Raw genomic sequence first — 25,658 nt, 5'->3', positions numbered from 1 at the left:
TTGTGAATCTTACAAACACTTGCATCCCAGATGGAATTGCGAATCTTACAAGTACTTGCATCCCAGATGGAACAGGCAATTTTACAAACACCACCATGTTTAATTCATTGTACAGGCTAAAAAAAACCCTTTTTATTTAGGTTGTACTCTCAGATTTCCACACGCCTTTCAATAACTGAGATAGGGTTCATACTTGCATCCATGTTATCACTATTAATGAATGCATATATGTTCCTATGCATTCGTTCTATGCGGAAGTCTCCTCCAGAACCAGAGAATGATGACTGGCAGGGAATATGGAAAGGTTTAGGAAAAGTCTTAGAAGCATGGGGACCCGCAGTGTCATGGGATTTCACTCTTGAACACCTAAGGGACCCTAAGAAATTAAGTGAGTATTTGGGTCAGAGATCTAAGGAGGTAAACCTTATGTGGGGTTTGGCTTATGCATACCGTGCTTTGTATCATACTATTCTGGAGAGAGAGAGTTTCCGATCTGAGATTCAAGCCCAAGTTAATTCTGATCAGTCACAGGAGGCATCAGTAGCAATATCAGTTGCCCCTGTGGAAGGCAAGAAATGGAAACGGGTGTCCACGCGTCTAGAACGAAAAGAAGGAGAAGCACAGGGGGGGGCTGCAGAAGACCCAGGTGCCGGGCATGGAGCAGTACTGAAAAAAGCAAAGGCAAAAACCAAGAGGCATGAAGAAGAGACTGATGATGAGGAGGAAATCACCTATTGTCGACCTCTGAAGCTGACTGAAATCCAAGGCTCAAGAAAGGAGTTCACACGGCGTCAAGATGAAGGTATCCTTGCTTGGTTGCTTCGCTGCTGGGACAACGGGGCCAACAGCTTGTCTCTAGATGGTAATGAAGCTCGCCAACTAGGAAGCATTGCCCAAGATGCAGGTATCGACAGAGGGATTAGCAGATGTTCGGATGGAGCTGCCACTCTCTGGTTGCGGCTGTTAGAAGCCGTGAGAGAAAGGTACCCCTATAAGGATGCTTTGAAGCCTAAATTTGATAGTTGGAATACCGTCCAAAAAGGTATTCAGCGCCTGAGGGAATTGGCCATGGCGAAAATGTTGTACAGCCCTGATCCAAGCGAACTTGACCCTGAGAGAGTGAGGGCCGATCCTGACATGTGGCAGAAAATCACAAGTACAGCACCAGAGAGAATGGCACAGTCATTGGTAACAGGTTCTAAAGGGTTCGTGGACAGATGGCCCCGAGTTGTTGAGCTGATTATAATGCTTCAAACCACCGATCAGCAGCTCCCTCAACTGCATGCTGCAGTTTCTGCCATCTCACGGCTAGAAAACCGAGTAGATGAAATGTGCAAGAAATTGTTTCCATCAACTAATCGTAATGATGATCCCGTAATAGTATCAGAAACAACTGATGAAGGTCAATCCTCGTACGGGCCACCAGGTCTAATGAAGGATCTGATCAAAGTATTCCAGTCCTACTCCTCACCTGCATCATCAAAAGTCTCAGCTGTTAAACGCACACGCTTCCCAGCTCGAGCAAAGAACAACAGTACGATTGCACCGCGTGTTTCCATGTGGCGCTACCTACGTGACCGTGGAGAAGACATGAGGAAGTGGCATGATCAGCCCACGTCTGCACTACGAGCACGGGTGAAAGAACTACTAGACATACCAACCACCAGTGGAGTTGCTCCAGTCATCACAGGTAACCAATAGAGGGGCCCTGCCCTCAGTCAGGGGAGGGAAAGGGATAATAGAGTTTATTGGACTGTGTGGATTCGATGGCCTGGCACATCAGAACCACAGGAATATAAGGCGCTGGTGGATACCGGTGCACAGTGCACCCTAATGCCCTCCAGTCATGAAGGGACAGAATCAATCCATATTTCTGGAGTGACTGGGGGCTCTCAAGAATTGACTGTGCTGGAGGCTGAAATAAGCCTCACTGGCAAAGACTGGCAAAAACATCCTATTGTGACTGGCCCAGGGGCTCCATGTATACTGGGTATTGATTACCTCAGAAGGGGGCATTTCAAGGATCCTAAGGGGTATCGATGGGCCTTTGGGATAGCTGCTGTAGACATGGACAACATTAAGCAGCTGTCTGTTTTGCCTGGCCTGTCAGAGGACCCGTCTGTTGTGGGGCTGCTACGAGTAAAAGAGCAGCAGGTACCGATTGCTACAAAGACAGTGCACAGACGGCAGTATCGCACCAACAGGGATTCCTTGCTCCCCATTCATGATTTGATTCGCCAGTTGGAGAATCAGGGAGTGATCAGTAAAACTCACTCACCTTTTAACAGTCCCATATGGCCAGTGCGTAAAGCCAGTGGAGAATGGAGGCTGACAGTAGACTACCGTGGCCTGAATGAGGTCACACCCCCATTGAGCGCTGCTGTGCCGGACATGTTGGAACTCCAGTACGAGCTGGAGTCAAAAGCAGCCAAATGGTATGCCACCATTGACATTGCCAATGCCTTCTTCTCTATTCCTTTGGCTGCAGAATGTAAGCCACAGTTTGCCTTCACCTGGAGGGGCATTCAGTATACTTGGAACCGTTTGCCCCAGGGGTGGAAACACAGCCCAACCATTTGCCATGGGTTGGTCCAAACTGTACTGGAACAGGGTGGTGCTCCTGAACACCTGCAGTACATTGATGACATTGTTGTGTGGGGTGATACAGCAGAAGAGGTTTTCACAAAAGGAGAGCAGATCATCCAAATTCTTCTACAAGCTGGCTTTGCTATTAAGCGAAGCAAAGTAAAAGGACCTGCCCAGGAAATTCAGTTCTTAGGTATAAAGTGGCAGGATGGACGTCGTCACATCCCAACAGATGTGATCGACAAAATCACTGCCATGTCTCCACCAACTAGCAAGAAAGAGACACAATCTTTCCTGGGTGCAGTGGGCTTTTGGAGGATGCACATTCCAAACTACAGCCTCATTGTAAGCCCCCTTTATCAGGTGACGCGGAAGAAGAACGATTTTGCATGGGGCCCTGAGCAGCAGCAGGCTTTTGAACAGATTAAACAAGAGATAGCCCGTGCTGTAGCTCTGGGGCCAGTACGGACTGGACAGGATGTAAAGAACATCCTCTATACTGCTGCTGGAGAGAAAGGCCCCACTTGGAGTTTGTGGCAAAGAGCCTCAGGAGAGACCCGAGGCCGACCCCTGGGATTCTGGAGTCGATCATATAAGGGGTCTGAAGAGTGCTACACTCCAACTGAGAAGGAGATCTTAGCCGCGTATGAGGGGGTTCGGGCTGCTTCCGAAGTAGTCGGGACTGAAACACAGCTCCTTTTGGCACCTCGACTGCCAGTGCTGAACTGGATGTTCAAAGGACAGGTTCCCTCCACTCATCATGCTACCGATGTCACCTGGAGCAAGTGGATTACGCTGATTACACAGCGAGCGCGAATGGGAAACCTCAATCGTCCAGGAATCCTAGAGGTAATCATGGACTGGCCTGAAGATAAAAGGTTTGGAACATCACCAGCAGAAGAGGTATCACGTGCTAAAGAGGCCCCACCATACAACGAATTACCAGAAAATGAAAAGAAATATGCCCTATTCACAGACGGATCATGTCGCATTGTAGGGAAGCATCGCAAATGGAAAGCTGCTGTGTGGAGCCCCACACGACAGGTTGCAGAGGCCACCGAAGGTAAGGGAGAATCAAGTCAATTTGCAGAGGTAAAAGCTGTCCAGCTGGCCTTAGATGTTGCTGAACGGGAGAGGTGGCCAATGCTGTATCTTTATACTGACTCATGGATGGTGGCAAATGCCTTATGGGGGTGGTTACAGAGGTGGGAACAAAACAACTGGCAACGGAAGGGTAAATCTGTTTGGGCCGCTGAATTATGGAAGGACATTGCTGCCCGAACAAAGAATATGGTTGTAAAGGTGCGTCATGTGGATGCACATGTGCCCAAAAGTCGGGCTACTGAAGAACAACAAAACAACCATCAGGTAGATAAAGCTGCCAAAATTGAGGTGGCTCAAATTGACTTGGACTGGCAGAATAAGGGTGAATTATTTCTAGCTCGATGGGCTCATGAGACCTCAGGTCATCAAGGAAGAGACGCGACATATAAGTGGGCCAGAGACCGAGGGGTGGACTTAACCATGGACGCTATTGCGCAGATTATTCATGATTGTGAAACATGTGCCATAATTAAACAAGCCAAAAGGATGAAACCTCTCTGGGAGGAAGGGCGGTGGCAAAAGTATAAATATGGGGAGGCGTGGCAGGTTGATTATATCACCTTGCCACGATCTCGCAGTGGTAAGTGTTATGTACTCACCATGGTAGAGGCAACCACTGGGTGGCTTGAAACATATGCAGTACCCCATGCTACTGCTCGAAACACCATATTAGGTCTTGAGAAACAAGTCCTGTGGCGACATGGCACCCCAGAAAGAATTGAATCTGATAATGGGACACATTTTAAAAATTCCCTTATAAATACTTGGGCCAAAGATCATGGCATTGAGTGGATTTATCATATTCCCTACCATGCACCAGCTTCTGGTAAAATTGAACGATATAATGGGTTGTTGAAAACTATGTTGAAAGCAATGGGTGGCGGAACATTTAAGCACTGGGAGAAGAATCTGGCAGAAGCCACTTGGTTGGTGAATACTAGAGGATCTGTCAATCGTGATGGTCCTAGTCAATCTAGCCCCCTACACACTGTAGAAGGAGATAAGGTCCCTGTTGTACATGTAAAGAACATGTTGGGAAAAGCTGTTTGGGTCCTTCCAGCTTCTGGAAAGGACAAACCTATCCGTGGAACTGTCTTTGCCCAGGGACCTGGGTGCACTTGGTGGGTAATGCAGAAGGATGGGGATGTTCAATGTGTGCCACAAGGGAATTTGATGCTGGGGGAGTGCAGTCAATAATTTTATGTATTTATATGTATATATGTTTGCATGTGTAGTGTATTTTAGTTATTATAGTTGTACATTTAGTTATGTTACATGTAATTCTACTGTTTAGCTATCATAATTTTACATACGTGTATATATATGTATATATATATTTACCATGATGTAATAATGTAGAATAAGGGGTGGAATGTCATGGTTTTGTAATTTTGCTATCAGTATCAGTATTCCACATCATAACATCATGTAAAGTATGGATACTTCTATTGAATGTGCAGTCCACAGAAGAAGACTACATATCCCAGAGAACAACAGGGTTAATGATAAGTCACGGGACCAGGACGCTGTATAATCTCGTTCCCAGGCTGGAGTGCCCTCCTTCTTCTCTCGAACTTCTCGGAGAGTGGGAAGCGTTCCAGCCGTGTCGCCTAGAGTTCACAGTAGGCCTCTCGGTTTTCGGGGACTCTCTCTCTCTGTTTCGTTCAATTTGTTAGCCTCAATTATATTATATTGTGTTATCTTGTATTTCGGTATCATATTTAGTAAAATAAGTTTTTCCTCCTTAGATTGTCGCTGTTTTATCCCACTCCCTTTTTCCCCCTCCTTTCCGGGCCCCGGGAGGGGGGCCCACGGGGTGGCTTCCCCTGTCACAGGCATAGGTAAATCTAAGTAACCCGTGACATTCCCCCAGAGGGTGGTGACGCACTGGAACAGGCTGCCCAAGGAGGCTGTGGATGCCCCATCCCTGCAGGCATTCAAGGCCAGGCTGGATGTGGCTCTGGGCAGCCTGGGCTGCTGGTTGGTGACCCTGCACACAGCAGGGGGTTGGAGCTGGATGAGCACTGTGGGCCTTTGCAACACAGGACCTTCTGTGATTCTATTCTATTAAGACCTATTCTGGATGCAAGAGCCTGTTCCTAAACTGGGGCCAAAACCAAATCTGCTGGTAATGGTGGAGAAACATTATCAGGATGAGAGACACTTGAGGATTTTTTCAGATGGTGCATAATATAATAGCTACAAGAATCCAATTAAGTGAATACACATTTTAAAGAATGTTTTTATCTGTCTGCTCTTTAGTTTATTCATTTATCCACATCTGTGTTCATAAAATTAAAAGAAATGCTCTATTTTATTTTTTTTTCCTGGCTTGGTCTTTTCCTTTTACTTACATGTGAACCTCCACAAACGTTTTATTTTTAAACAGATTCTGTCACTGATTTTGACTGTAAATTCGGAACAAAATGTAAATCTCATTATACAGAAGGGAGTGCCTTGCTGTTTGCATCTCTTGGGCAGTGTGGTGATGCTTGGTTTGATGACTGAATGCCTTTCTTGTAAGATGCTGAGTTTAACCTCATCCATGAATGAGTACAGAGTTAGGAGAAGTGTTTGGAAGAATGCTTTCCAGAAGACATAAAAGTATCCTAATATTAACCCGGTATGTAAAGGTTTTGATGTACAGCCAGATGGAAACCACAGAAAGGTGTTACAGTGTCCCCAATCAGAAGAGTGAGGCAAGTTCAGTCTTTTTCATATATTCATAAATCCCACATCACTTTTTAAGTGTGGCAACATCGTTTATCCCAAAATATTTTACCGTTTTTGGAAAGCTCTGGTAAAAGATAGCTGTAAATTTAATGCTTAGTATTACAGAATTCATGACGATGCTTATAGTAACAGAAAAGGAAAAATATTTTCCTGCAGAAATCAAAGGTACCCCATGAACTGGAAATGTTTCGTTTACAGGTTCCAACTCCACATTTCAGACTCACGGTAATAAATTCAGACAAGGAATTTGGATGTGATATGGAGCTGATTCAAATAAATACAGTGTGTGGAGATTTTGCATATGTTCAAAGGGAAATATTAGAGCAGCAGTGAGTTCCTATAAGGAGGTCACTGTTATTTATTCCTCTAGCACTGAGATCATGACTACTGGGAATTATTCCATTAATTTTGTTATTGTCTACGAGCTTCCATTAGATTTCGTTCTTTAGAATTCCCTTGCAATTTTTACATAATCTAAGATTGTCTTGCCAGCTCCCTTCATGCTACTTATCTGCTCTGTTAGCTTTCATTTTTTAATACTTAGAGGAAGATGGAGAGAGTTAACACACGCCCATAGTACAAAGCCTCCTTTGTTATATGGTTTCGAGAGCAGAGCAGGAACTAAATTTACTGAGTCACTCTTTGGACTTGGCTTTTGTGTTGCTGTGCTGGCAAGGCTATCCTTCAGTCATGAGGTTCATCTGGCGTTTCAGACACGTCTGTAAAGGAGACCCAAGCCAGTGTCCACAGGGCTCCATCACTGATGTCTGCAATTAATGGACTACTGAGAAACACACAGATGTGATTCATCTGACCTATTGGTAACGTCTGTTTGAGGAAGAAGCCGGTCTTTGAAAGTATTTTATTATCTTTTTTTGACTAAAAGAACTTTAGATGAGTAATTAAAATGCTGTAGATACCTACCTTCATCAAATGAATTCTTACTTTTGTCCCTAAACAGAAAATACCGTGGTTTTTGTTTGTTTGTTTGTTTGTTTTTTTTAAGTCTATTTTGATCTGCATTTGTTACCATCCACAGCAGGACATCTCTATTAACATAGAAATCATCTTCATCTGTCTGAAAAAGACCTCATGTTATCTTTTAATAACAAAGATTCGAGAAAGTTTCCACTTGTGAGCTTTCATAAACAGTATTACATCAAAGACCTTATTTGCTATGCAAATTTGTTCAGATTAATGTTTACTGCAGAATGTATGGTATGTTATATAAGAGGTGGGCAAAAAATGATAAAAACCTCCCTTATGTCTGTGCTTTATGGCCGAATCAAGTTTAGTGTTACCAGTTCTATGGATCTTTCCCCAAGTGACGTTTTTATTTTCTGTATAAAACTCTGAGGAAGATTAATCTTTGAAATTGCTCACTCATGAAATGCCTTTTTTCTTTGTTAGCCAATTCAACTGTTATTGGAAAAGGACATTTTTCCTTTACATAGCAGAAGACCTCAGATAGTGGTAATTCTCAGAGAATTTCAAGATCCAGAGAATAAGAATGTATTTTCAGCATATTGTAGAATCGTTAAGGTTGGAAGATACCTCTAAAATCATCTAGTCCAACCATTCACCTACCACCAATAGCACGAATCAGTGTGTGTTTTTGGAGCAGTCATCTCATCATGAGGGTGGGCAGTGATAGGACAAGGGGGAATGGTTTGAAACTGAGACAGGGCAGGTTCAGGTTGGATCTGAGGAGGAAGTTTTTCATGCAGTGGGTGGTGACGCACTGGAACAGGTTGCCCAAGGAGGCTGTGGATGCCCCATCCCTGCAGGCATTCAAGGCCAGGCTGGATGTGGCTCTGGGCAGCCTGGGCTGCTGGTTGGTGACCCTGCACACAGCAGGGGGTTGGGGCTGGATGAGCACTGTGGGCCTTTGCAACCCAGACCATTCTATCATTTTATGATTCTGTGATAATCATCATAAATTGTTCTGTCTAAATCTTTAGAAGATGCTGGACTCCAGATGAAATTCTGGTAGAATTTAAGCCAGTAGCAAAACTATCTATCTTCTTGCCAGCCTTTCAATATTGAACCCTTCAAAAGTTGTTTTATTTGTCCGATTATAATTGCAGCTGGAGATCTGCTTTTACTCTGGAGCGGTCACCTAACTCCTTTTGCAATAGGTGCACCATGAGGTGGTATTCAGAAATCAAGGAATCATGCCACAGTATGAATACACAGGCAGTTTGGGAGCCAACATCCTTGTCATTAACGTTGTTGCCAAACACAGGGGTGTCCAAACATGCCACACACCATCTTCAAATGTTCCAGCTTAGCAGCTACTCAGCACGTTTCCTTCAAACACTGAATAGTTGGTAAGCAAGTTAACATTTGGCTTCTTTTCCCCAACACAAAGACCTTGATATGTCAAGTGTGACAGCTTTGAAATGGAATCAAAATAAGATTGTTTTCCAACCTGGATGGCAGCTGACAACACTGAACTTCTTTTCTGTCTCTCTTTATTCTCTCTTTTTAATTCTTTATGCTAAAAGAGAGAGATAATGCAACACATTTTTGGACGACTAAGCATAGTTGTACTGTGCCAGGTCCTATCTGCTGCATCCTTCAGCATGTTCCAAGGAAAGCATGTGAAGTATTTTAACTCTGCTGTGCGCCACATAACTCAGCTTCTTAACTGCTTAGAATGACTAGTACTACTGTAAAGGGAGTGAAAACTACATATATACATATATATTTAATACATTTAGATAAACTGGTGGGATGGCATAATTCATGTCATTTCTTTACTCAGGTTTCAGGCTGAGATTGCTTTAAGGCAGCATGGCAATAGGATTTCACTGTTTCTTTGTGTAGGAATGACTCTCAGCAGACTTGGTTTTATACTGATAAAAGAGGACTTCAGTTCTGTTGGAGTGCTGCTCTTTACCAGAAAAAGCCTGCATGCTGATGTGTAAAACTTCAGGGAAACTGTGTCACATGTAGAGACTTCTAGTCCATCTGATTACCTACCAATGGTTACATTATTTCATCATTGTCTGGAAGTGTCCAACTAGGAGTTTGTGACTGGCAAAGACACAGATGATTGCAGAATGTTAACCATATTGCATAAAGAAAGTTACACTCTAAATTATTTGAATGTAATCTCTTAATATGTGAAATATTTAAGTTAAAATTAGATGGCCTTTGAAGATGTAGAATAACTTCTATGTTTCTATGATCCTACGTAGTAAAGTTATGTAAGAATTCCTGTAACTGAACTTTAGTATATTATGTGAGAAGTGTCCTGTACTATGCAGAAGATCAGATTAGATGATCCTGGTAGTTCTTTCTGTCTTGAAAAATATGACTGAATTAATTCAGAAGCAAAGCAGATCTCTGTTCTGATCATGGTAGATGAGGATTGAAGTTGTTGTGACCTTTATTTTTACAGAATACAAAATAAATTTAGACTTAATGTCTTGCTGGAATAGATTGGCTGAAAAGTTTTACTTATCTGAATAAGCAGCTCCACAAAATGCAGTCAAGATGCCAGAAGAATGCATAGAAGTATTGAAAAGTACTTGGAGAGAATGTTTTATATCCAGTTGACAAAGAGTCAAAGTACAGCAGAAATGATGGAATGGGTTGAGATGAAAAGTAAGAAGGAAGGAGGGTGTGTTCCTGAATGGCAGGTGGTTCCATTCACAACTAGATTGAATGTGATGTCTGTGGATGAGATATTCTGATCAATGGATTGGGCAGTCATAGAAGAGCAATGTAACAGGCAGAGAACAGAGAAAGAAACAGTATTTGAAATACTGATTTATTTTTTTTATTATTTTTTTTTCTAATAAGAAATAGAAATTTAATCTAATTTCTTATTAAATCTAATAAGAAATAGAAATAGAAATTTTTTTTCTAATAAGAAAGTTTTAAGGCCAAATGTTGTTTGCATTACCTGTCTTCATATACTCTCATCAACAGCCCTTTAATTTTCTGCTAAATTAGATTAATGTTCTCTGCAAGTTTGAGTTCATCAGACATAGAGGAGCTCAGGGATGCAGAGCAAAATTAGTGTGTGCTTTTTGGTTGTTTTTTTTGTTTGTAATGCCAGCACAACTGTGCTTCACCTTCTGCATTCAGGGGGTCTTGAGCTGTATGGACTAACAGCAGTGCCATTAGCCACTCCTGACACCGCTCTGCATTCTGAACTATAGTGTTGCTCTCACCAGGTTTAATGGTTTCTTTTGTTTTTGGAAGGTGGTTACATTCCTTTACTGAATGTGTAAAACAAATAATATACTTTTCTTGTTTAAGGGATTTGATTCAACTGTCCCCATCTGAGGAGGATAATTGTTCTCTTTAACTACTGCTTCCTGCCCCCAGTATCTGAGCAGTTCAATCTCTTCTAGAGATCAGATCCTTACCCTGTGAAAATCAGCTCTGCCCCTATTGAAGAGATCCATCAGTGAACATTTTAACCCACTTTTCTTAAACTCTAATTTACTTTCTTCTCCTATGGCAGAATCTTAAACTGAAAGTGTGCACGCTCCCCTGGGAATCTGGCGAATGAGAAGTCAGCGATTGTATTTCTACAGCCGAAATTGGTCAATGCACGTTTAATTTGGGGAGGGGTTACTTGATGGTGGTGGCAGGGGCACTGGGCTGCTTTAATTTCTGTTGTGGAATGCAGTTCTTGCTGGAATAAGGTTCATCATGTGCTTCTACTCTTTTGTCAGAGAGCAGAAAGACAAACACGGATGATGGATTCAGTCCAGTACGCTGAATTTTGTGAAAGTCGGCAGTTGAGTTTTTGTAAGTATCATAACGACTGTATTGTAATCAGATGCTCAACTGTTATTTCATGCCATAGAGAAAACAGCCGAACCTCGTGCTCCTCTGAGAGCACTTTTGTTTTCCCCACAATAATGCAAGTATAAAAATAAAGCAATAAAAATAATTTAAAAAATACTCTGTCCTCATAATTCCTGGGGATGGTTAATTTTGCATAGTTGCAGGCTATCTAATGGGGTATTTTGTGTAATGGTTTACCAGACTCAGTTACTGGGCTGCTGGGGACTGCTGCAAAGACAGAACTTGTAAGGAGTTAATGGGCTGAAACAGCCACTATTGCCTGAAGTCTATCGTGGTGCTGGTATGGGCAGCACATTAATAACACGTCATGGTTGCAGGTCCCGAGGAACGCATCTAAAATAAGAGAAGAGCAGCAAGTTTTGCTTTTATTTCTGCACCCACAGTGACACAAAAAACTTACTAAAGAGCCTTTTTCTATTTTAAGCTGTAAGCTCCTGCTGTGGATTTTATTCAGCGTTGGCCAAATTCATCAGTATATGCCATTCCAACACTAATAACATGATGACAGAATTAGGGCATTACTAGCACTGAAAACCAACTTACTAGAAGTAGTTGTGGGCCACAACTATAATGAGCTGTAAATTAATGGGCTTGATCATGTAGCAAAACATCATTACAGAGGCATTTAAGTGATGACTAAGGTTTAAGGTCGAATGTCAGAAAAAGAGAGGTTAGGGAGCCCTTAAAAATCATGACAAAACAGCACATGATCCAACACCACGCACTGAACACAATGATGTATTTAAATGGGAGAACTTATCTTGTTTGTCCTAGCAGGACACTTACGTTCGAAGAATGAGTGAGTCATTTATGACAAACAAGTGACACTGTTCTGTGTCAGCAAATGTCGGAAAACACGTTTTGTAAGCATTTATTTTCCTAACTCAGAATGTTTTGTGAGCTCGGTTGTAATTTGGCATCACACATCTGTGAGCTGTTAGATGAATGATACTTCAGATCAGGGTGACTTCAGCCAATGAGAGGTTTGTGATAAAGTCATTTTAACCCCCCCCAAATAGTCATCTGGAGAGAGCAAATGCAAATCTTAATTTGCACAAACAAATCTAATGTTGTTGACCAGGGGACTGTGATTTATAAAAGAACCTCAATGGTACTTCAACAGTGTTCTTAAATGACTGTATCTATACACTTCTTTTTCACTGAAGTTTAGTGTCATTAAAGAATAAGAGAATCACAGTCCTTAATAACAGACTCACACCAAATTCAGTTGCGTATTATGAACTCAACTGAATAGCACATGCTGATGGCCAAGCAGAACATTTGTTCCAAAGTAACAAAAAAGGTTATTTTTGCTAATTTTATTTTATTAGAAGTTGAATTTATTAATGAAAATTTATTGTTTCGAGTAGTAAGCCCTTTTTACTGTGATATAAATGGTTGAAAGTTAGGTCACAGGAGACTGCATCTTGGACTTGTAGAAGTCTGTTCTGGCAGTGTATATTCCTGACTACAGCACCACATCATTCTGTGTGCAGGCAGAATAAGAGGTCCACCAAAGGCTCAAGCACTGTGGGATCTCATTCCCTCCTAAAAAATAATCTCTATTGACATTTGTGTCTGCTTGATACCTGCCTTCTCTTTAGCTTTTTAGTCCTCAGTGGAGACAGTCTTTGAAAGTGCTGTTTTAAGTGAATACAGGGTATTCACTGCATTGTGATTGTCCTGTCCTCACGAACAGCTCATATTAAGATCTCTGTATGACTAGTTTCTGTCTGTGACCAGCTTGCCTTCCTCTGGCTGAAGTAAGCTCATCCCTTTTTTGGTTCTCATGTGAATTTCCATGATGCTTTTTCAGTTCCATTCGGGTATCTCCTTTATCCTCTCAGCAAGTCTCTTGCGTTGCCTTGCTCCACATTTTCCTTTGTACTTTCTCCTGAGTGATCTCATCCATTAGCAGTGTGAAGCTCTTGTCTGAATGTTGATCGTTTGCAGATCTACAGTATGTCCTTACATCCAATTCACAATTTAAAAAATACTCCTCCACAAATCACATTGGCTGGCTTGTCGGCACCTAATCCCCACTCAGTACAGCACAGGACTTCCAGTTTCTTCTTCTGTCTGTCGTCTGTCTTCACTTTGTTAACTCAATTATATCCTTTTTATCTGGGCTCCAAACCTCAGGTTTGGGTTGGTTTCTTCTAACGCCTTTTTCTGTCATTTGTCAAAGATGCAATGCAATCCTGTTGCTTCCTTTACCACCATACATTACAAATCAGATTTATTCTGTCTGCTGTCCTCTGAGTTAAATCCTTTTGAAATCTCCTCAGTGTTCTTCTCCTTTCTCCTGCTTAAGGGTTTCCAAAATGTTGTGTATGAGACAGTTATCTTTCTTGACTCTCAGTGTTGCATTCATGGTATTTTTGCATTATTTTGGCCTACCTGCCACTAATGTTTCCTTTTTCCCCCATGGTTTGAATTGGCAGCAAAGAAAGCATCCAAGTTTCGTGACTGGTTGGATTGTAGCAGTATGGAGATAAAGCCAAATGCGGTTGCAATGGAGATATTGGCCTATTTAGCATATGAGACTGTGGCACAGGTAAGGGAGCAGCTGGGCATGAATTGGGATAGACTAACTGGGCCAGGCGGGCTAATTGAATCCCTACCTGTCCTTCAGTTTGCTCTATGGCAGATGTGTGCTGTACCATAGTCACCCATCTGACAATACACAATTAGAAATGTTTTCTAACAGAGGGGAGTGGAATTCAGCACGAGCTTTATTCAGATCCAAACTGAAACCACACACTTTGCTATGTGACCTTTGGCAACACGCTGAGGTTCATTCAAGCTGATTGCACAATTGGACTGAAAAGCAGGATTTCCTGGAAAACAAAATGTCACCTTAGTGCCAAGCCAAGCCCTCTTGGGTAGATAAATCACTTTGTATATTTGCAGAAGTGGAAAAGGGAGGTTCCTTAGGCTAAAAAGCTTCACAAATTTTGTTTTCTACTGAGAAACACTAAGAATAATCTACCTCAGCCCACTCATCCTATCTCTTTTTTGTTGCTATTGGGTTCATGATGCATAAATCAGTGTATTTATTGGCTGTTTTTGCCTCTGCAGTTGGTGGACTTGGCCCTTTTGGTTAAACAAGACATGACTCCTAAGGCCGGTGACCCATTCAGTCATGCCATATCTGCCACCTTCATACAGTATCACAACTCTACTGAGGTATATCTTGCTTTCTCACATATTTATATGATGATTAATGCAGGGGAATGTGAATAAATGTATTCTATTATTGAGTTACATATAGTATTATGTGTATTTGGTAGTTGCCTTCTACATAGGTATTGTTATTTGGTAGCTGCATTCTACATAGATTTTACTAAAACCTGGTATTTACTTGGGCTTCTGCTATGGAGTTCATTAACAGAGTGAGGGATGTAAGAAGAGAGGCATTAAACTATAGCTCCAAATGTTAAATTCGTTTTATTTGTCAGTTCTCTTTTCCTTGCTGGAAATTTCCTCTCTATTGAAGGCTCTCTCTGCTGCATACTGGGAGATTAACATTCATGTCCATATTTGTCGGCAGAAGCAAGTACAGTCAGTTCTGCAAGGCATGCATTGCTGTGAAACAGCAATGGCAATCACTCGAGTTAGCCAACAATGCTGTATTACATCTCTTCTAATAGTAGATCTAAGAAGGCCATAACCATTTTGTGAGTTGATTCTATAAACCGCTGTTGGACATCTTGTCTTCACAGCCACATCTCTTAGGGCAGGCTGCAGGTGTGAAGACTGGCCTTGAGTCTCCTGAAAACACACCACCCCCTACACCCACCCCACCAGCTCCTGCGGGGCAGCAGCATCTTGGGAAAACACCGTCGGGAGCGCTGGGGAATGGAGGGATTGGGCAGGACTCTTCCAAATCCAAACAGAGGAAAAGAAAAAAGGTACCGAAGCATGAAAGAAAAGGCAAAAAAAAAAAAAAAAAAATTAAATAAAATAAAAATTGAGGATATCATTGTGTCATTTATAATTATTAATTTAATATTAATTCACGTTAATTTTAAGTTGTGTTACTGCCAGCATTGGAGTAGGGGCAAAAATACAGACTAATATTATTTCTGTCAGAATTAGGGTAAGACTTCTTAGTAACGCCAGCAGATGTTGCTTCCAAGAGGAGCTGCTCCTCTACAGCTGCAGAGCCACCCAAAATAACCCCCCTTCACCGACATAAACAACAAGAGTTGGTTTGGAGGGTCAAAGTGTAAGCAAAGTAGGCAAAGAGGTTGTTGTGATTGCCTTGCTCTCAGCAGCCTTAGGCAACTGCCTTCTTTGCCTATAACAACTTTGCCTGACCTCCTTTATTTCTATGCCAATTGGTTGCATTCAAGCTAAATATTTGTTTACTTTGCATAAAATACGGACGTCTCATGTTCAGTCCATGAAATGTAAATATTACAATTCCTGTCTTCTGTTGCAGATCCTGGATATTCGGTGTGAGAGAGGTCTATGTACCTTAAAACCACAAGGGAAATAGATTTGATTAAATAAACTGGTTCGGAAGAACTTTGTTATTCCCTTAAGGCTTTTTTTTTTTTTTTAGGATGGGGGGGAAGGGTTGGGAATAGTGATGGCAGTACTCATTTTGCTGCAAGAAATACAGTGACACGATTTTTTTCATCTGTGTTATTCTTCTACGCAATCAATACTCATTTTCATGAAATTTTACCTGTAACTTCCAGGCTGGATGTGGCTCTGGGCAGCCTCAGCTGTTGGTTGGCGACCCTGCGCATAGCAGGGGGTTGGAACTGGGTGTGCACTGTCAGTCTTTGCAACCCAGGCCGTGCTGTGATTCTATACTGACAGATAGAAAAGGTTTATTTTCTCCCTCTTGTTTCACTGGGGCAGTGGATACTCCCAGTAGGTCCAACTTTCAATGAGTTATAAAACCCTTCTGAAGACTTTCAGCTTGCTTTTTCCTCTTCTTTTTTAATACTGCACTTGAATATCCATATTTGTGCCTGCAGCCAGTTACTGTCTTTACTGAGTTTACTCCCAGGCACAGGAATTTAGCTGGAGACTGAATTTTTGATACCTCGTATTTCACCAGTTTTGTGAGTTTATGTTCAGTTAATTCCCAGTGTTTGACTTAATGTCTTTTAAAATAATTATGTTCTAAAAGGTGCACAGTTTTAATGAAACGTTCCCACGAGCCCCCCAACTTGATTAGGTGTGTGCTGGATACCAGTGAGGCATTGCAACAAACGAGTTAACTTGGTGAAGAATGTTATTCTCAGCCCACGAAGGCCCAGGCCAGCAGAAAATATTTGAGTTTCACATTCCTGTTATGAACATCAGTCAACAAGGGAAGAATCCACCGTCATATCATCAGTTATTCTGTTTATATGTGCACAAGCTTCAGTAGTCTTGGCACTCCTGAAAGAAAATGTTCTGTAAAAAATGCCCTCCGTGTTTGAAAGCATTAACATGTTGTGTGAATGTATGGGGGAGGCATATAAGTGTTTACATGCAGTTTTAGTGCCTAATGTAAGATTTTGTCCCTCATTAATACTACTTTCATGAATTTATGACTGAGCTGCCATCATTTTTATCAGTCTGGCAAGCAGTCATAGAATCACAAGGTTAGAAGCTACCTACAAACCATCCAATCCAACCGTCCACCCATCACCATTGCTACCACAGGCTACTAAAGCAGTCCAGTATCACCTCTTGGTGATTTTGGTGTCAGATTGCTTTCCACTTGGGATACTTGTTCAATATTTCCCCCACCCCTTGACATCATAATGAAAGCCTGAAATGTTTTAAAAATAGTTTCTGTGGTTATTGCAGTGTGACTTATATGACCCTTTCATTTCACTTAGAACATTTGCTGCTCTTTTCAATTGCAACATACAGCAGCACGAGGTGAAAGATTTAAGAGGACAAATACGGTGTTCTTTGGGTCTCTTAAGTGAAGTTCATGTAAAAGTCCTCTTTGATTTGTTAATAGCTTTTTTTTGTCTAAAGTACCGTGTGGCAGCAGCTCTGTGTATCCTTAGGAAAAAAAAAAAAAAAGAAAGAAAGAAAAAGAAAAAAACTGGTCTATCTTATAAAGGTTTATTTTCATACTTTATGCACTGTAGGTCTGTTGTGTGTTTTTGATTTAGTAACAGTTTATGTGTTTTTCTGTTGCAGAGCGCTGCAGCCTGTGGTATGGAGGCTCAAAGCGATGCCATCCAGCCCAGCCACATCAGAGAGGCCATTCGGCGCTACGGCCACAAGATTGGCCCCCTATCCCCATTCACAGTACGTAATAACAGAGCTATAAAAAGTTATATTTATAATCTTAAAGAACTTTGATTTTCAAGTGGTCAAATGAAGAAGCTTTGGAATTGTTGAGAGCAATTTGTGGCGACTGTAATTTTCTTTATAAAAGTGGCATCGTTCTCCCGGGAAATAAAACTTTGTAATTTCTGTCTCTTTTTGGAAGGACAAAAAGGTTGTTTTATTTTTCTTTTTTTTCTTTTAAATATTATTTTCTTTCAATTTCAAATTATGCTTTTATTTTTATTTTTTTTTTTGTTAGTGCTTGAATTTTCTGTTTTTGCAACGTTTAGGTTTACAGTTATTTTAAATTATATGTATTCCAGTATGGTGTGGAGCACTTTGTATTCTAAAATTAGTTGTGTGTCCATTACCGCTCCTATTGGAAGATGAACTCTCAAGTGACACATTCAGGGTTGGAGAAAGAAGAGATGGGTTTCTTTAGATTACTTTGAACATCAACTAAAATGCACGAGAGCAGAGTCTTTAGTGGAACTCTGATGGGTTATGAGGTTTTGCCATCATTTTTTTCCCTGTGCAAATGGCAATTCTGTTGTCCAGAGCAGCCAAAACAAATCTTTTGTTTAAATCTCTCAGCTGATAAAAATGTGTAAGTAGTCAGTCTCTAATGTCATACATTGGGATCGTTTTCTATCGCCTGCTGTTCTATGTGACCTATATTCTGACTTACCTCAAAACATCTAAATCTAGAGAAGAATGAAAGTTAGAGAAATGATCATGTGAGAAAAACAACCATCTAGAACACTAGATCTCAGATCCTAAAATCAGGAAGAAATTGACCATCTTTGGAGAGGCTTTAGTTGAGGAAAATGATTCTAAATCCAAAGGATATTCGTTTACATGAAATTTATATTATCTGAAATATCAAGGGAACAGTAGTACTTTATCTCAGAAGCTAGGAACAGGAAGAAAACAAGACTGAAAGAGTATGTGAAGTTACGGTTTTCGTAGTGTCAAAACTATAGGTGATTCTTTTTGGAATTAGATGTTGGGGTTATTAATGTCAGTGGGTGCATATTTGGAATGAATTCTCTTTACAATTCTTTTTGAATTAAAAAAATAATAACCAGAGTATTGTGAAAGGTGTTAAAATGTTTGCATTTAGAGCTGCCAGTTTGTCCATACTCAATGCCATCAATCACAGTTGTCCTAAACAAAACTGCTCCAAACTTCCCATAAGATCCTTCCAGAGCAGAAGGCACAAACATGAGCTGAATGTAGGCTGATGCTTCCTTCTTGTATTGCCAGGCTCTCACACTGTTGATTTAAAAAATATTTTACCTTGCCATTGTGGACAGTGGCGTGGCAGTGTTTCTTTTGAACAGTCTTCTGCTTTCTCCAATTGCCACCACATTCACAATAGTTTCTTTGTATGCCTGCATTCCCTCCTAGACAGGATGACTGAACCAGGAGGAAAAGTGGCTTCACTCAGTGCTCTTCTTGTGATGCTGAGCAACTGCAGGTTCAGTGCTTCTAAGAGCTGGAATACAATTACAGTGCATACTGGTGTCTGTCCTGTCCCACATTCCTCTCCTTGGTGTGCAAATAAGTTCATTGGGTTAATGCTCTTCCTTTTATCCACTGTGTTTCATCAGAGTCCAACTGTTAAGTCAGAGTGATTAGAGATTTCTTATAAAAGGTGATTTTAGTGGGCATGACCTGAGGGATTCATTTCAGTAGTAGCATTCTGAAGCAACATAGGATCCCTAATTTTCCCATAATTGGGAATATTCAGTAGGAACTGGTCAGAGCTAGTATTGAATATCTGAACCTTGTCAGTTTCGTTGCTGACAGTGGACTGAAGCTCAAAATATACTCATGCAGGTAGAGGTCTGCTTGTAGAAGTAGCTGAGCACTCAGTTATGAAAGCATTTTGACTTAGATTCTCAAAGGTGACTGCACTGAAGTACACAGAAGCAAATGCCTGAACATAGGTTGTCACAACTGCAGCATGTTGACTTAGTTTGCCTTTGTTCTGTCTGAAGTCTTTTTTCCCACTGGTTTCTCCACTCAGAGCTTGAGCTGGTTTTTGGCTTTTCTTCTCAGATTCTGACTTTTTCTATAAGCCCTTCAGACTGTGATATCTATGCACTGTTTGGGGTATTTGTTTGGGCTGCTTCAATCTTGATTTGGTTGCTTAGAGATAGATGTATTGCAATAACATTTCAGATTTGCAGCTTTAGCCTGGAAGGATCTCCTTTGTGTTCCTTGTCATATCCACTAGGCAGCTATGCATGCCTTAATTGAGACATCTTAACATCTTAAATGGCACAGCATACCTAAGCTTAGGCAGCTGAATCCATCGCTCTGTTATTGTTCTGGGAGGGCAGGAAGTAAATAATAAGAACAAGAGGAGAAACAGAAACTGTAATATGGAAAGATTCCACCGTGGGAATCAGGAAAGCTAGAATTTATCTCTGCAGTTGTCATGGATGACTTATGGGGTGTTAGGCGTGATACTTAGGCTGGAATTTAGGCTGCCAGTTAAACCTGCATACTTTCTAAACAGCTAACTAAAGCCTGTAAAGCCAACAGTCACTTGCAGCATCCTGAAAAATGAGTTATGACAGCTCTTAAAGTGAGACCCCAAATCAGTGAAGCCTATGATGAAAATTTTGATCATCCTCTTTCTGAAGCTTATGTTTGTTGAGTAAGATGGGTGTTAATCTAGTGAATGATTAAGAGAAGTACTGAATGTTCATCAAAGGCATATGTCATTAGATTCAGTGATATCATGCTTTCAGCCATTCCACCTAAAGGTTATCACAGTATCACAGAATCACAGGATGACTTGGATTGGAAGGGACCCCAAGGATCACGAAGCTCCAACCCCCACCACAGGCAGGGCCACCGACCTCCACATTGATACCAGCCCAGGCTGCCCAGGGCCCCATCCAACCTGGCCTTGAACACCTCCAGGGATGGGACATATGTGTGTTTTGTAGAGGACATAGGAACAGGAAATTCACCTTTTATGTGTACATTATCTCTGTTTCTCTTAAGACTACTGACTTGCCCTGTCAGACCAGAATCAACAGATGCCCCTAAAGGGGGTCTTTTAAATAAAGAAAAATGATATTTTTATATATCCAGAAATTTCCCACTAAATTTACTGATGTCTTCTTATCATTCGCTTTACCAGTGCCATTGAAGAAGCAAGTAAGTAAATGAAGCTGTCTCACTAAAGAAATAGCGGGTATTGTGCAGTATATATTCCATTAAGACCCCAGAGTGTATATGTGGGACTGAATTTTGTGTAAAACATAGTTCTGTGTACAAATAGAGTTTAAATCAGCAGTACATCTGGATAAATGGCTAAGTAACTGTGCAAAGTATCTATATAAATCATGTCTCTGTATGAAAAATCCTATTTGCATCCTAAAGCAGAAGAGAGAATTCTAACAGCCTTTCTATAAGCCTACAGATTTGGTTGGCAACAGCCTTTTGTTTGTCTCTCTTCTCTAAAGTTTTGAATCTTCCTTTTTTTCCATCACCTTTTTATTGCTTCTGAAAGTGGAGTGGGAAGCTGCTTTACTGTACCCCTCTGCTATATTTAAATCACCTTTCCACTGTTTGTAGCCAGTCTATACCTTTTCTTTTTTCACTTCCAGTAATGTGACCATGCCTAATGTCAGGGATGCATTAAGCTGCGCCTCATTCCCAGGTTAAGTCCTAGGTGCTGAAGGAGAGCGATCTCAGTTAGGACTTCGTAGTCCTTAGACTAAAGCTAATTTCTTGCACTGTCTGATAATTCACAAGTAGCAAGAGCCATGCGTAATTGCAAAGACATTCTCTAGGTTCAATATCAGCCTCTAATATTGAGAAAAGCCCCTGCTTTCATTCTCCTCCATCAGTTACAAGACAGGGACCTTTCTTTAAGGCATGAATAATGTGGTCTTCAGTGATGGATTACTGATATTTGACCTGGGGACTTGCAGGTGCACACCTAAAATTAAATCTCTAAAAAGTAGAGATTTTTAGAGGTTTAGAAAACCACTCACCATGTAGGCTGTGATGTATGGGCCTTCATTCTGCTATCCTGGATATACTTGGCACAGTTCAGAAGAGAATTCGGAAGAGACTGTTCTGCTCTTGTGTTAATCCTACCACTATATATCCTCCTTGTGATGTGGGTTGTTTGGCTTTTCCTTAGCATCATGTAAGCTAAAAAACTACTACAACTGAGTTGCGATTCATGTACTGCATTTGGTTTCACTGAATCTTCCTTGTTTTGAGTGGTTGAAACTTAGTAGAATTGGGAATCACAGAATCACGAAATGGTTTGAGTTGGAAGGGACCTCAAGGATCATGAAGCTCCAACCCCCCACCACAGACAGGGCCACCAACCTCCACATTGATACCAGCCCAGGCTGCCCAGGGCCCCATCCAACCTGGCCTTGAACAGCTCCAGGGATGGACGGGGCATCCACAGCCTCTCTGGGCAGCTGTTCCAGCACCTCACCACTCTCACAGTAAAGAACTTGGGAAGGTCACATTAGTTTTACTTTTCAGCTATTTTTTTTCAGTAACATCTATTTTCTTTTCAGTAACATTACTGTTACTATCAATTTTATCACTTACTACTACAAAACTCATCCCCCTACATGATACGGTATTTCCATTTTTGTTGAAAAAAGAAATATAGACAATTTTGGTGTTACTTTCTCGGCATGGTCATTATGTATTTGTCAGACACCAGCAGGAATATTTTTTGACAACTTTTCTTCTCTTTGCTGTTTAGTCATAATTGTCCTTGCTCTTCAATCTGAACTGGTGGTAGGTGCTCCTATTGATACAGTTTTGGAAGAACAGTTGAGCTGTGTGGTTTATCCTTTAGCAGCGTTTGATGGATGTTGGTTTGGACAAAAAGAGCACTTTGAAAGTTTTATAATCATATGGTAAATGAGAACTAACATTAAAGTAGCGAAAATGATCCCTTTGCATATATTTTGACCTTAATAGCTATGTCAAAATGACTAACATAATTAGAGCAGTTAGGTTTCGTCTCCAAGTGCAAGCCACAATGGAAAGCAGCAAGTGTACTCCAGATTATTCTGTATTTTATCATGTCTAAGGTAGTCTAGACATATATTTTATCCATATATTGTCTTTAGAGTGGTGCTTACTGCAGCCTAATGTGAAAGGTCCAGACTTTCATGGAGCAGAGATACAAATAATGTATTCAAAACACAGAGACAAGACAAAGAGAAGTAAGTAACTCTTCCTCACATTGGATGATGCAGTTCTGTGTTGTACCTGAATCTACTTTTCTGTGTTCTGTACATTTAAGTTTTAGAAATAAGACATTTTCACAGAATCACAGGATTGCTTACAAATTGGAAGGGACCTTAAAGCACACTCAGTTCCAACCCCCCTGCCATTTTCTGGTTGCCCCCAACCAGATCAGGCTTCTCAGGGCCCCATCCAAACTAGTCATGAATGTTTCCAAGGAGGGGGCACCCATATCTGTCTGGGCAGCAATGCAAGGGCCTCACTGCCATATGAGTAAAGAATTTCCTCCTACCATCTAACCTAGATCCCAATTCCTTCCAAGCTGAAACTGAGACACTCTGTCATTGATGAAGGCGCTGAAGAGCACTGTCCCAAGTTGGAGTCCTGGGGGGACACTGCTTGTCACCAGCCTCCACCTGGACATAGAGCTGTTGACAACAGCCCTCTGGCTATGACCATCCAAACAATTCTTTATCCACCTAATAATCCAGCCTTCAAATCCATCTCTCTCCATTTAGAGATAAGAATGTGATGCAGGACCATGTCAAATGCCTTGCACGAGTCCAAGGTAGATAATACCAGTTGCCCTTTCTTTGTCTACTGATGTTGTCAGTCAGTCATAGAAAGTCAGCAGACTGGTGAGGCACAATCTGCCCTTGGTGAAGCTATGCTGGCTGGCTTGTATCACCTGCTGCAGCCCAGCCTTCTTCATTGTTTGCAACTGCTGCACTGATTTCCCAGCAGATGTCTCAGTGGTTGAAATCCACCATCAGAATGAGAGCTTAAGAGCACAATGCGGGTTGTTCCTGAACCAAAAGGCCTCATTCACAGGCTCCACTGATCAATCAGCTGTAGTAGACTCAACCACCAGATGCCTTAGTCCAGACTCTAATTTTAACCTACAGGCTCTAAACCAGATCAAGGCTGTTTCTCAGAGGCAGCTCTTCACAATCTATCCACATCTTAACAGAGAGGGCATATCCCCCACCCCTCCTTCTTTTCCTACCCCTTCTAAAAAGCTTATATTCCTCACCCATACTATTCCAGTGGTGACATTTGTTTCTGTGATAACATAGCTTTCTAATTACACCTTGGCTTCCAGATCCTCTTGTTTTTGTGGTCATTAACTCATTGCAGGATCAGTCTTACTTCCTTGTTCAATTAGAACTCAATGGGAAATCTGCCAACATAAGATTAGATGACTTTTAACATCGAGAGATGGATTTATATTTGGCTGTAAATTAATCATAGAGTCATAGAATCATAGAATGGCCTGGGTTGAAAAGACCCACAGTGCTCATCTCATTTCAACCCCCTGCCATGTGCAGGATCTCCAATCACCAGACCAGGCTGCCGAGAGCCACATCCAGCTTACTTGAATAGAGTTTATTTCTAATACTTGGAGTAACAAACTGGACATCATAAATCAAAAATAATACTTGATCAGGATATCTAAAACCTTGATATGGACAGTCATTAATTTCTGAAATGATTGAACTGGTGAATAATGCACATTTGCAGTGGTGTTTCTGGCCTTGAAATGCATTCTACTCAGCAAGATTGCATCCTGTGCTCCAAAGGGAGAAGGAAAGCAGTCAGCAGTGCTAATTGGATGGGAAAGTGTTCCCCAAACAGATTCTTTGTCCCCTCTGGTTTATGCCAGTTTGGAAATGAAGTGTTTTTGATGTTTGGCTAAAGAGAAACTGAGATTGTAAATGTAAACTGTGATACTGCACAGACCTGCAGAAGACAGTGGCCATTATTCAGCGATGTAAGCGTGTGTAAGTGGAGTGGACTGTGTTGAATGAACAGAGGGTATAACCAACTTTTGTTTGGGTGTTCACCTTTTGGGGGAAAATACTCCCCAAGTAATTTCAGCTTGAAATGACTTGCCAGTCTAAGCCCTCTCTTGTTAAATGTTTTAGCCCTGTTAAATTGCACAAGCATCATGAAACAATGAATACTTACTAAGCTATGTTTGTGATGCTGCTTTTGGCATTCCCAGACTGAAGAGCATGTAATGCCAGGGAATGCTCTGTGCTGGAGACCTGCATGATTTGCCTTTCAAACAGCCTTGCTTCTATACCTATAGCATCCTAATTCAAGGCCAGGCTGAATGTGGCTCTGGGCAGCCTGGTCTGCTTGTTGACAACCCTGAACGTAGCAGTCAGTTGGAACTGGATGAGCACTGTGGACCTTTTAAACCCAGGCCATTCTATCATTCAGTAATAAGGTGTCAGTATGATATTTGTAGAGATAAGCAAATTAAACAGAGCTGAAAATTTGGGAAAACACGTTACTTTTAGGTGCCCCAAACTTCAGAAAGAAATTAGTTTCACTGTTGGACAGGGAATTGCTCTTCTTGACTGGAAAGAATTTCTTTCTGCCAACTTCCAACCAGAGCAGTAGTCAAAAAGGCTTCGGAATACAATCTTTGGTAATTGTTTCAGTATACACAAAGTGGATGTGTTACATCAAAGTTTTTGAGTACAGTTTCTGAAAGGAATTAGGTACACTGGAATCATATCAAACTAAACATCTCTGATATTTCGGGTGCTGTAAATAATGTGCCGCCCCGCTGATAATCAAAATCAATTGACACTGATTTTGAAGAAGTCAGAATTTCATTCTTCATCAACTTTCTAAAACGAAATGTGTGTATCAATGTCAAAAAGCATTTGAAAACTTTTCCTTCTGTTATGTGTTTGTTTTCTGATATATAAAAACTCAAATTGACACATTTTTCATTCCTCCTCATTTGGAAAGCTAAAAAAAAAAAAACAAACAGCTAAAAAAAAACAAAACATCCAAACCCAACATTTTATTTCGTTAAGCAATTAGATTCTTGTGAAGTGTTTGTC

General features: G+C 41.2%; 1 protein-coding gene across 2 annotated transcripts in view; it reads left to right on the top strand.

The window, feature by feature from the left end:
- The window catches only part of SUPT3H (SPT3 homolog, SAGA and STAGA complex component), a 242,448-nt gene that overhangs the window by 176,109 nt on the left and 40,681 nt on the right, over positions 1-25,658 (top strand). For both annotated transcript variants that reach the window (XM_015859910.2, XM_015859909.3), the window contains exons 7-11: positions 11,118-11,193; positions 13,698-13,810; positions 14,335-14,442; positions 14,979-15,167; positions 17,416-17,526. In XM_015859910.2, the coding sequence (XP_015715396.1) occupies positions 11,118-11,193; positions 13,698-13,810; positions 14,335-14,442; positions 14,979-15,167; positions 17,416-17,526 (597 nt within the window). The remainder of the gene's footprint in view (positions 1-11,117; positions 11,194-13,697; positions 13,811-14,334; positions 14,443-14,978; positions 15,168-17,415; positions 17,527-25,658) is intronic.

This window comes from Coturnix japonica, chromosome 3 (genome assembly GCF_054131305.1).
Source record: "Coturnix japonica strain WE chromosome 3, WE-NBRP24, whole genome shotgun sequence".
NCBI lineage: Eukaryota > Metazoa > Chordata > Aves > Galliformes > Phasianidae > Coturnix > Coturnix japonica.
The sequence above is the reverse complement of the archived record's forward strand: the minus strand, read 5'-3'. Positions and strand labels throughout refer to the sequence as shown.